This window comes from Tiliqua scincoides, chromosome 4, assembly GCF_035046505.1.
Source record: "Tiliqua scincoides isolate rTilSci1 chromosome 4, rTilSci1.hap2, whole genome shotgun sequence".
NCBI classification, from domain to species: Eukaryota; Metazoa; Chordata; class Lepidosauria; order Squamata; family Scincidae; genus Tiliqua; species Tiliqua scincoides.
The window spans coordinates 25,361,773-25,374,639 of NC_089824.1; the positions used below are offsets into that span (position 1 = coordinate 25,361,773).

Genomic DNA, 12,867 nt, shown 5'->3' on the forward strand with positions numbered 1-12,867 from the left:
AAAGATGATATACCAGCCCTTTAAACTGGGTTAAGAGAGTGGGGGTGAGTAAAGAAAAAACATACCAGAGTAAAGTGCTCTAAAAAAAAAAATTCTAGAGCAGCTTCCCTGCTCTGACAAGAATGAATGAACAAACTTAACAAAGTGTGAGAAGCAGAGGGGAGGTGGGATATTACAATCAGGACTGCAGCCAGTGAAACACTAATGTAAAAAAAAGTGTTCTGCCATTGCTGAGGCTGAACTGGGTTTTATGTATGACTAAGAAATAAACTGCAGGGGGGAGGAGAACTTCAAGAAGCAAAGGAGAAAAAGTAGACTTGGTTGGAGGTGAAATCGACTAAAACAGTAGTTCTCACTCATTTAGCGCCAGGGCCCACTTTTTAGAATGAGAATCTGTCAGGACCCACCCGAAGTGATGTCATGACCGGAAGTGGCATCAAGCAGGAAAATTTTCAGCAATCCTAGGCTGCAGCCTACCCACACTTACCCAAGAGTAAGTCCATTGATGATCATTATAATATATTATATTATTATTATAATTATATTATAATAATATAATATATATTATAATATATATAATATATATTATAACGGCTAATATTATAATGCCGTTGTACAAATCTATGGTAAGGCCATACCTGGAGTATTGTGTCCAGTTCTGGTTGCAGCATCTCAAAAAAGACATAGTGGAAATGGAAAAGGTGCAAAAGAGAGCGACTAAGATGATTACGGGGCTGGGGCACCTTCCTTATGAGGAAAGGCTATGGTGTTTGGGCCTCTTCAGCCTAGAAAAGAGACGCCTGAGGGGGGACATGATTGAGACATACAAAGTTATGCAGGGGATGGACAGAGTGGATAGAGAGATGCTCTTTACACTCTCACATAACACCAGAACCAGGGGACATCCACTCAAATTGAGTGTTGGGCAGGTTAGGACAGACAAAAGAAAATATTTCTTTACTCAGCATGTGGTTGGTCTGTGGAACTCCTTGCCACAGGATGTGGTGCTGGCGTCTAGCCTGGACGCCTTTAAAGGGATTGGACAAGTTTCTGGAGGAAAAATCCATTATGGGGTACAAGCCATGATGTGTATGCGCAACCTCCTGATTTTAGAAATGGGCTATGTCAGAATGCCAGATGTAGGGGAGGGCAGCAGGATGAGGTCTCTTGTTATCTGGTGTGCTCCCTGGGGCATTTGGTGGGCCGCTGTGAGATGCAGGAAGCTGGACTAGATGGGCCTATGGCCTGATCCAGTGGGGCTGTTCTTATTGTTAAAAGCATATACAGAGCAGGTTGTTAAAAGTACAGGTCTGTAGCGTTTCCTCAAATGCAATCGCATACCTACCACGGTAGCATCAAGTCTCATATCTTAAAAACAAAATATTGAAATGAATGGGGGGGTCCTGACCCACCGTTGGAGAAACACTGGACTACAAGACTTCTGTGGCTGTCTCCCGGTTCTGGTGTTGCGTGACAGGGAGAAGAACAGCCCTCTCTTGCTGGTATCCATCAGGGCGCTGCTCTTCCCTGCCTCCGAGGCGCTTCCAGTCTGGAGGAGCTGCCCTGCCGGGGCGCAAAAGGGGGTGCCAGCCACCTCCGCCCCGCCTCCTGCACGCGAGGAGGGGGAGCACGCGGGCGAGAGGCCGGCCAGCGCCGCGTGCCTCTGCCTGCGTGGGGATCGGGAGTCAGCGCTCTACGCTCCAGCTTCCCGGGACGCGAACCGGCCGCTTACGCCCTCGCATGCAGCGCTGGTAGGCTGGCCGGATACTGGACACGCAGGTGAACCCGCAGGAGCCACTCGGAGGTGGTGCTGGGCGCCTCGCGGGCGGAACCTTCTGCGGCAGCGGCCGGCCCAGGCAGGTGCGCAGCACCACCAAGGGCAAAAGGTGCACTCTCTCTGGCGGGGGCGTGCAGTGCTGCTCAGGGAGTCACAGCTCTCAGAAATACCAGGCTCCTTTTGGCAGTACACTTAATAGCGAAGCTAACCAAATGGTCACACCCAAAGATCTCCAGCAGCTCATGGATCGTTTTAGCAAGGCCTGCCAAGATTTTGGACTGACGATCAGCCTGAAGAAAACACAGGTCATGGTTCAGGATGTGGACTCACCTCCCTGCATTACGATCTCTGCGCATGAACTGGAGGTTGTCCATGACTTTGTGTACCTTGGCTCAACGATCTCCGACACTCTTTCTCTCGATACCGAGCTAAACAAGCGCTTCGGTAAAGCAGCTACCACGTTTTCCAGACTCACAAAGAGAGTCTGGTCCAACAAGAAGCTGACGGAACATACCAAGATCCAGGTCTACAGAGCTTGCGTCCTGAGTACACTTCTGTACTGCAGCGCGTCATGGACTCTCCGCTCACAACAGGAGAGGAAACTGAACGCTTTCCACATGCGCTGCCTCCGACGCATTCTGGAACACAGTCCTGGAACGTGCTGGAATCCCTAGCACGTATGCACTGCTGAAATAGAGGCGCCTGCGTTAGCTCAGTCATGTCGTGAGAATGGATGATGGCCGGATCCCAAAGGATCTCCTCTATGGAGAACTCGTGCAAGGAAAGCGCCCTACAGGTAGACCACAGCTGCGATACAAGGACATCTGCAAGAGGGATCTGAAGGCCTTAGGGATGGACCTCAACAAGTGGGAAACCCTGGCCTCTGAGCGGCCCACTTGGAGGCAGGCTGTGCAGCATGGCCTTTCCCAGTTTGAAGAGACACTTTGCCAACAGTCTGAGGCTAAGAGGCAAAGAAGGAAGGCCCATAGCCAGGGAGACAGACCAGGGACAGACTGCACTTGCTCCCGGTGTGGAAGGGATTGTCACTCCCGAATCGGCCTTTTCAGCCACACTAGATGCTGTTCCAGAACCACCTTTCAGAGCGCGATACCATAGTCTTTCGAGACTGAAGGTTGCCAACTGTGTCACACCCTATACACTTTCCTGGGAGTAAACCCTATAGAACTGACTTCTGCGTAGGCATGCATAGACTGGGCTCTAAGACTGCAGTCCTATACGCCAGTGTTTCTCAAACTGTGGGTCGAGACCCACTAGGTGGGTCTCAAGCCCATTTGGGGTGGGTCCCCATTCATGTCAATATTTTATTTTTAATACTTAGGCTTGATGCTACCGTGGTATGTGACTGCATTTGGGGAAATGTTACAGACTGTACTTTGAATAGATTATTGTGTATATGCTTTTAAGAATGGGACTTACTCCGGGTAAGTGGGGCTAGGATTGCAGCCTAGGATTGTTAAAAATTTTCCTGCTTGATGATGTCACTTCCGGTCATGACATCACTTCTGGTGGGTCCTGACAGACTGTCATTCTAAAAAGTGGGTCACGGTGCTAAAAGTGTGAGGACCACATTCTGTTTTCATGGTTGCGCCATTAAAGTTGCTGTTACGGAAATACCCTTTGGAAATGTTAGGAGAGTATAATCCATTTTCATAGTCTTGATTCATCACCTTCCTTTAAGTTCTGTTTGGACAGGACATCTATTCAAAGAAAGTTAGGACTAAGTCCTTTTTGAAATTAGTGTGACTTGTATTAGTCACAATTAATTCACTCATTGATTTCAGTGGTACATACTCATGACAAGACTTTCTTTGGATACAATTCTTTGTCTATACTTGCCCTTAAGAGGGTAATGGTTTACTGTTTTTCACCCATACTAAGCTTCTGTCAGTCAAGCATTGGCCAAATTAAAAAAAGAAACTATGCTGAATCATCCAGCTACAAGGAAAAGTAGCTGATTCACAAAGAAAATTCAGCAAAGTGGATGATCAGAACTATGCTGCAGTGTTCATGCTAGAACTAAACAGAAGGCTTATAATCAGCAGTCCCGGTGAAATGGAGTATTACAATAGACTGTAATACTATTGTTTTGAGTGGCACAACCCACTTAATCCTCTTTGGTGGGTCATGACAAGCTGCTCCTTCTTGCAAGGTCATGGAGGCTTCTCGCAGGTCAGCAGCTCCCTCTGTTGGCCTCTAGGTCTCAGAAGTGACTGGAAGTGACTTCCAAAAATTGGAAGTCGCATCTGGATGCTTCTGTGGGCCATTCTGAGGCCGCAGAGGCCCATAAAGTGGGTCATCAACCTGGCACAACCCATGGGAGGCCTCTGCAGCCTCCTAATGTTTCCAGAATTGTACCGATGTGGAGGCAAAGGTGGGTGGGAGGGCCCAGGTTATGACCCACCTGGCTTCGTTTCACAACTCACTGGTTGGTCATAACCCACACTTTGGCATTCAATGTTCTGACAGAATAAGTTCATGTTATAAAATATATATATTTTTATTTTTGTTTGTCAAAGACTGATGGCAGCAGCCAAATAGGGAAAAAGTAGTAATTCAAAATATAAGGGAAGAAGCTGTAGGGGGTAATGGATTCCTATGACTTCCGGGGCTTCACTGTGGACTGGCCAGCTGTTTGCAAGCTTTTCTCTACTGGCAGGAGTACTAAAACTTACTTATAAATGAAAACTACTGAATAAGCTTTTCAAAGACATGTTTGAGCTTCTTCCTATGCTACCAAATGCCTGTGGGAGACAAGAATGTAAGCTTAGTTATGTAACCCACTTGAAGTTACTGCATGTGTGTGTGTGAGACTATACATAGCTAGAGGGAGTACACAGAAATCATATGTACCCAGGTTGCTCTATAAGAGAAAATCCAAAAGTTGAAAGGAAATCAATATTCTTATTTGGGCCAAGTAAAATATCAGTCAGCAGGGCTTTTCTCTTTTCTAGAATTCTTCTGGCTCATTGGGGTTGGGACTGTTGGAAAAGCTTCATCACTTGCCTTTGGTAATAGTCTTGAAGGAGAGCAGGAGGTCTTAATGCAGGTTTAACTAGATTATTCTCTGGTAGGTGCAAAACAGCTTTGCAGTGAGGGCCACTGAAATAGAGGAAACAAATAGCAGTTCTCCCCCACCCCATTTTTTAAAACTGCAGTTACTTTAGGCCTTTTCCACCACTGCAATTCAAGAGCACACTAATAAAACAAATTTGTTTACACGTTGAATTAAAGGTTCTTTATAGTGAAAATATTTAGGATTTATTGGAGTAGCTGCTTTTCTTTGTTCTTTAGGTAAGAATGTTAATTTTAATGTGTGTGTTCATTAAACATTGCATCCTTAGAGTGCACAAGTGAGATTAACTCAGTTTAAGATGGAAACAAACAAGAGATCAGCGGATGAGTATGCTAAAATTACTCTCAAGTTCTAAATGAAGAACTATAGTAGTATTTTAATGTAAACCTATTAGTATTCCAGAAAGAGGGAGCAAACTCTAACTTCTCCTTGGTGACTTGCTAGCTCAACCACTTATGATCAGTGAGAGTTCACAAAACAGTATTGCTCCCAAACACATTTGTGAGAGCCCAGCTACCACCCCCAGCCCAACGCCAGCACAGTATTAACAATACTGTCTTGATCAGTGTGACACTCAGCCATCAGACAATGTTTGGAGAATTTTTGTTAACACTGACAATGCTGAGACATGCTAAAAGTAAAATTAGGTATATAAAGTTTTCATGGACCACGATGCATTCTTGCAAACAGCACTGTCAGCCTTTGACAGAACCAAATAGACAGCAAGACTCCAATTCTTTCTGAAATAGAAAGCATTTAGAAGGCTAGCCCTCTGCTGCCTTGCCAAAGTTCATGGGTAGCACAGGAATTTAATCAGAAATGGCACCAAGTGTTTTAGCGGTGAAGCAGTTCTTGTTATGCTCACATAACACACAATCAATTTGAGGAAACAAAACCTGTATGGTATAGTGCAGTGGTTCTCAACACCAGCACCCCCTTTTTAGAATGAGAATCTGTCAGGACCCACCAGAAGTGATGTCATTACTGGAAGTAATATCATCAAGCAGGAAAATTTTTGACAATCCTAGGCTGCAATCCTACCCACAGTTACTCAGGGGCAAGCTCCATTTACTGTTAAAAGCACAGTTCTGTAATATTTCCTCATGTAATGCATAAAGCTTTTTCCTTATAGGTTTGTTGCAAGGATATGATGAGAAAATGTCATGCTCCTTCAGAAGGGTGGAATTGAAATTAAATTGTTATTGCAACAAAACCAGAAGTGCCTGTTGTTGTTTTTTTGTTTGTTTTGTTTTTTTCTTTAGACTTCTGCAGGCGAAGGGAGCATTGCAGAGCTGGCTGCAGGTAAGTAGAAAAATCCCATCAGATCACCAGCATGATCCTGGGGATCACTTTCCTGCCTCTTCCCACACAAACTTACAGAGCTCCCAACTCCCTTGTAGGAGTTTGGAAAGCACTGCTTTAGGGGTAAACAGCAAAGTAGCCAAGTTTGCATATGATACCAGACCATGCAGAATGATAAAAACCAAAGCAAATTGTGAAGGGATCTGGAAGGAGCTCTCAAAATTGAGTGAATGGCCAACTAAGTGGCAGCTGTGTTTCAGTGAAAATTGATGAACACTGAAACAAAAAATCCCAACTTGACATCTATACAGATGATGGATGGGCGATTAGAGGATGAACCAGGAAAGAGATCATGGAGTAAGTGAAAACAAATTCAGTACTGGTTGGAACAAAAAACATTAACCCAACTGTGAAAGTGAATTATATGCTAGAGATCACTAGGAAATGGAATGAGAATAAGACTGCTAACCTATTGCCCCATATATACGTATATAATAGTATGGCTACATTTGGAACATTACGTAACGTTCTGGTCGCCATGCCTTAAGGAGGATAGTGTAAAGTTGGAAAAGGTGCAAAAAAGGACAACCAAAATTAGAGGGCTGCAGCACCTTCCTTATGGGGAAAGGTTACATTTGGGATTTTTAGCCTGAAAAAGGCAAATAAGGAAAGATATGATTGAAACCTAAAAGATTATATGGAAAATTCCCCCCCCCCTTTTCTAGAGTTTGGAAAATTCTCAGGTTTCTGGATTGCTCATCCAATAACTAATTGCAAGATATTTAGGACAAAGTGGTATTTCACTTAGAGCATAACTAGTCTGGAATTTGTTGCCACAATGTGGTGATAGTCACTAGCTGATGACTTTAAAAGGAGATTGGACAAAGTAATGGAGGACAGGTTTATCAATGGCTACTAGATACAACTGCTGTGTGCCAGGTTCAGTGGCAATATTCCTCCAAATGCCAGTTGCAGGGGAGCAATGATAAGAGAGAAGCCAGTCTTTCCTGCTTCTTCTCAGTTATAATTATTGGGATACAGGACTAGAGGAGCATGAGCTGATCTAGCATGGTTTTTTTATGTTCTTAAAATAATGCATTTTTAAAAAGATTATATCCTGCCTTTCCCTTCCTACTTGGTGGTGTTCAAGGTGGTTGAGAATAAAATATTTTAAAAATACTTAAGATTACTAAAATGGCAACTATAAACATAAAATGACTCTATGAAGCTTGCTGGAATAAACATATTTTCGTCTGGTGATGGAAGATCACCAGCAAGCAATCAGTCATGTCTACTAAGGAAAGGAGTTCCATGCACTGAGCATTATTACAGAAAAGGCCTCTCAGGTGTCACTGCCAACTTCACCTCAGCAAGAAAGACACAATTGTTCAACTATACATGAAGCTACCTTTAGAGACCCTCTTTCCATCAAACATTGTAGTTCTTTCCCCACCCACAAAATCAAACAGGGCTTGGCACTATTTATCTCATCATAAATGTTCTGGAATCAGGGGCAACTTAAAAAAATAATTGGCATGTAAGGAACATAAAATTGTTGTGAAGGACTCCAAATTGATTGAGAGGGGCAACAAAATCAGAGTTGGATATACACCAGCAGTGTACCCAGGTAGCATGGTCTGATCTGGATGTCAAATCCACCTGGGGTGACATATGCACCACTGAGCAGCCAGTAGGCCTGGCTTTCCTCAGGAGATCTCGAAGCAAAGACCAGGTCTGCCCTTAACTTCAAGTGGCTGGGAGCCTTGGCCTCTGGGGAAGATCTTGATACAGATGATGCTTTGAACAGCTTGTACCAAGTGTCAAATACCCTAGGTATGTCAGCAGTACACACTATAGTGTACGATGGGATCTAATTTGATTGTAACTCTCCCAGAAAGTATCTTGGGGTCACTGCAGAAAGCATGTGAAAAAGTTCTCAGTGCCTTGTGGCAGTGAAAAGTCAGATTCATAAATATGCCAAGTATCTTTATTTTTAAATATTTCTTTTAGGGTTCTTCAAGGAAAATGATTCAAAGTGGATTAGCTCTTAACCTATGCATCATATTTCATTTATGGTGTTTGATAAATGAAAAAATAGTTACTAACAAATGATCACTTTCAAAATAGTGCAAGTACCGATCAATCCCTCCTCTAATAAAATTTTTATATGCATGCTAATAAATTACTGTTCTCCAGTTTAAAAATATAACAATTCTATTGTTTCAAAATACTTTATACAACCTATTTCACTTCATCTTTACTGTTCCCCAGTAGTGCCTAGACAGAAGAAAAGTATCTGCATACTCAGAAGTGGTTGACTGTAACACAAGTCAAACTAGCCTTTGCTGCATCCTGTCATTAAATGCTGATGTAGCTGAACACATGCAGCCCCTCAAGCCAGTTACTGCAAATATTTAAATTAGAAAAACTGTCACAGGATGAGAAGAAATTGGCTAGTATTTTCTTTGAAAGCCATGGTTAATTGAAGCCAGATGTGAATGTCCAAGTGCAGCAGAGACAGGTGCAAGCAAAGGTGGGTCTATCTGCACTACAGTTAGATGTGCAGTGTCATTTTACTTATCGGGGGGGGGGGGAAATGGAGCATCAATAAAGTACTGAAAATTGTGAGATGCACAATTCCCATTCATTTTGAGGGAGCTTATATGGAAGACATTCTCCATTAATTGTATGACTAAAAACTGTTTCTGCACAGTGGCTTCTTTTGAAACAGTCTCTTGAATCACAAGAAAATGCAGTAAAACTCAAAATATGCTGCTAGGGATGGCTCCATACAACCTGTTGAATACATTTCATAGTAGTTGAATATATTCAAATTATTAAATCAATTTAATTACATAGGTCCTACACTTCAGGGACTGCTAAATCATCACTTGGCCCTCAAGACTTCATCATCTCCGACTCACACTTTCCCATCAGTCAAACACAGGGTTCTTCCTATTGTGGTGTTAATTTTTCTCAACTGTGGGAGATGGTGGGAAGAGACAGGCAGCCCAGTACTATCCTGTGCTGGCAGGCCAACTGGCCTGCACCATACCAAGCGCAGGGTAGGAGGTAGCCACCGCACAACTCAGAGCAAGGGGACTTATTTCCTCTTACTCCGTGTACTGTGGCAGACACCCTTATGGGGCTACTCGGATCCACATAAGTGAAACTACTGTTGAAGATCCAAGCAGCCAGGAGTAATGCCATGTGAGCCAGGAGGGACATTAGGATATGGTCTAGACCACCCAGGGTGGTCCCACCCCCCTTCCAGTTGACCCTCACCCACCCTGAAATGCCTCAATTCCAGCCTCCTGCCACACTCTCCAACCCCCCATACCAGCTTCCCTAGGCCAGTACATATCCCTGCCAGGCCTGGGTCTGGCACAGGGAGGCCAGTGTGGATCCTTTTGCCAGCCTCCCCAACTCCAGAGTAGTTGCGAATGTGCTTTACAGCACATTTGCTACTCTCCCAGGTCAGTGCAAGGGACTTGCGTTGTTGAGTGTATAGTTAGGACTGTGTTCTAAAAGTTTAAGGAAGAGCTAAGTTTTGCCCCAGTTTCACTCTGGCTACAATTGCAAGAGCAAAGTAATATATGAACAGGCCACAAATACAAGGATGTGCATATATACACTGTAGGATAAAATATATACAACTGCAAGATAGAAGAGCAAACTTTCAATGTGCAGGTACTGCAAAAAAGAAAAAAGTTGCAGCATATTTAACAGTTCCGGTAAAAGACTGACTTTCCCCATGCAGGCCTGCATAGTTTGTATGCCTGTCCTACAGGCATTGAAGGTATGCATGCAAGCGGCAATTCCAAAAAAATGAGGTTTAAAGTTCAAAGTCTCTCTTAAGGTTTTCCAGATCATCTAAAGAAAACACTTGGGTTTGCTGTTTGGAAAGAGAATCAAACAACTGCTGAACTTGTTTCACTTCATTCCTACTGAGAAGGGTTAGCACCATCTGAAAAAGGAAAAGATATGTTTGTGGTTAGCACTAAGCCAGTCTAGTCAATGGTAGTACTAGCAAGCATTTCATTTACTTTTTTCTGTTTACATAGAGGGACATTGCAAAGACGACACAAGTTGCTTACCTTGAATCTTTTGGCTTTACTCAGGTAGAAAAGGTGCTGGTAAGCCAGCCCAGGGTCTTGGCAAAACGCATCCAATTGCAAGGCTTGGATAAGGATTACAAAAATATCTCCTTCTAGTTTGTTGCTTAGAAGTACTGGCAAATCTTTTGGCTCAATCATCATTAAGAGCTCAGCACAGGCAGAGATATCCTTATTGGCATTCACAACATTTAAAATCTGACCAAATTCATAGGCATTTGAGGGCTTAGAAATCATCAGCTTTTCTGGACTTTTCAATGGCAATGTAGTTTCAAGTTCACCTTCTGCACTGTGGTGATTAACTGCAGAAGCACAATTCTTCATCTCCTCTTCCTGTTCTTCACACTCATTCACCTTCACAAGGAAATAAACACAAATCCATTTGGTTTTGAAATCTGACTGCAGCATATAACATTCCATCATGCCACTCTACAAGTTCTTCTACACAAGCCCAAATGACATGAATAGGAATTGTGAAAGAAAACAAAACAGGAAAATGGTGCCTTAAGTGAATACCTTATCACCACCAGGTAAGGTTTATTATTTTCATTGGAGAAATATCTTCCATTTTATTCCCTTTCTAATTAGCATAGCATTCCCACCTGGTCCCACTATGCCTTCTGCCAAAAATGGGGCCTGGTACTCTTCACATGTATAATTAGCAGTGTGAGATGTGATCTCACATGGCAGGATCAAAACAGGCCAGTAACATACCCACATGAGTGGAGCCAACTGCATGGATTTTTGACATCCATCCTCCTGGTGAGGTGCCACTTGTGTGGGGAAGACCTCAGTCATGTTCACATGGACACACTGAGGCGTGCAATCCTGCCATGTGAAAACAGCTCTCTCACTGTTGGCTGCACATTTGAAGGGGGCCTAGATGCATTAAGATGTTAAGTATCTTGCATACTCTGAAATGAGAGAGGTTATGGAAAAGAATGTAATTACTTCCAAACCATGTAACTGAAGGCTGATTACTCCAGTAATAATGATCTGTGCTCAGAAATGTAATGGGCAAATCTGGAGCAAGCGCACACCAGGCTGCTTTGTGCTGATTCATACAGTGCATCTCTCAGCCATAAGGTAACTTGAGAAATCTCCATGGTTAGCAAGTGCAAAATACAAGTCAGTCTCTCTAAAGAAAACAGACTGGTGGATAATACCCACCTGATTTTTAAATTAGTCTTTTCAAAATACAAAATTTCCAACCAGATTAACACTTTGAGCATACTAATCATGTTTCAAGATTTACATCAACAGTAATGGAAGAGATTTTAACTGCCATTCACGTTTTTAGTAGGAGGGTTATTTTCTCTCTCTCTCTCTCTCTCTCTCACACACACACACACTCTGGCTGTGATTCATAAGTAGAGGGGTTTGTATCAGGTAAATAAGAAAGGATCCTGCAAAATAGGATTACAGCCAACATCTTACTGTACACAATGGGATTACTTCTGAGTAAAATAACACTATTTTCAAACACCTCTATTCCTAAGTAATACTACTAAATAGTTCACCAGCATTGCACAGTGGCATTCTCAGTGTGACTACTGAACAGTAATTGATCAGTGAGCCAGAACTATTAGCTTCTTTATTTTTCTACAAGCACACAGTGATACTAATGATGGCTAGCCACACTGTTTGTTACAGCAAAGGGAACTTTTAAATGGAACATGAAGTCATGAAGATCCACAAAAATGTAGTTTTTCCTATTATATCCTTGCACAGTTTACTCAGAAAGAGCCCCCAAATGGTCATATCTACAATCCCCTTAAACAACTTGCAAGCCAAATTAGCTGCCAAAATGGGCTTGGGATTTGATACCATAATTCAAATTATAGTTTAGAAATGGCATAGGTCAGTCTGAATCTCCCCTTAGGCGCTGGTATAAATTTTTTAAAAAGAAATACCTCTTGGATTTCAATCTTTTTCCTAGGCTTTTGTTGGCTGTTATCTGTAACTTCATTTTTGAGTTTAAGCAACTGGGTAGTTTCCTGCAGCTCCTTCTTTGCTTCATCAATACGTGGATCCATCAGAAGAACTTTATTCAGATCATCAATACTAGCTTTGTAGTTCTGAAATTTGGAAGAGTCCATTATTGGCCTTACTAACCGAATTAAAACGAAATATAACACTTGAGATAGCAAAGCCTTGGTAGTAAGAACTGGGGCTAAGACCATCACATTTATATGCGTTTCTTACATGCTAGACCAGTGGTCTGACCACAAGGCAATTCTTAGTTTCTTAGGTGTCTACTAGCAGGGGGAAGGAACGAACCATTTATCTGGGCTTCTGTTGGTCACAAAAGTGAGTGAGTACCCAAAATGATGCTTGCTTTCTTCCTTGTCCAAGCTTCCACAAATAGAAATAAAATACTCGGCCCATTCAATTGTGAAGCACTGTATAGGAAATATCACTGGACATACACATGGAGAGCCCCAACAGCACTTCCCCTGGAATGCAGCAGGATGAGGCAGTTCATACAAAGAGCCAAGGAAACCTGCAAGGACATATGGCAGCTGTGTGATTTTTACTCCTCCAGTTCTTCCTATAACTTACAGCAAGAAAGTGTCAGT

The 12,867-nt window shown here is 42.8% G+C and overlaps 1 protein-coding gene across 1 annotated transcript in view; it reads right to left on the reverse strand.

Annotated features, from left to right (window-relative positions):
- Positions 1-8,059: 8,059 nt before the first annotated feature.
- Positions 8,060-12,867, reverse strand: part of SPAG1 (sperm associated antigen 1) — a 45,931-nt gene continuing 41,123 nt past the window's right edge. The window contains exons 17-19 of the mRNA XM_066624080.1: positions 12,202-12,366; positions 10,271-10,642; positions 8,060-10,140 (exon numbers count right to left, since the gene is read on the reverse strand). Coding sequence (XP_066480177.1) covers positions 10,009-10,140; positions 10,271-10,642; positions 12,202-12,366 — 669 coding nt within the window. The 3' untranslated portion in view covers positions 8,060-10,008. The remainder of the gene's footprint in view (positions 10,141-10,270; positions 10,643-12,201; positions 12,367-12,867) is intronic.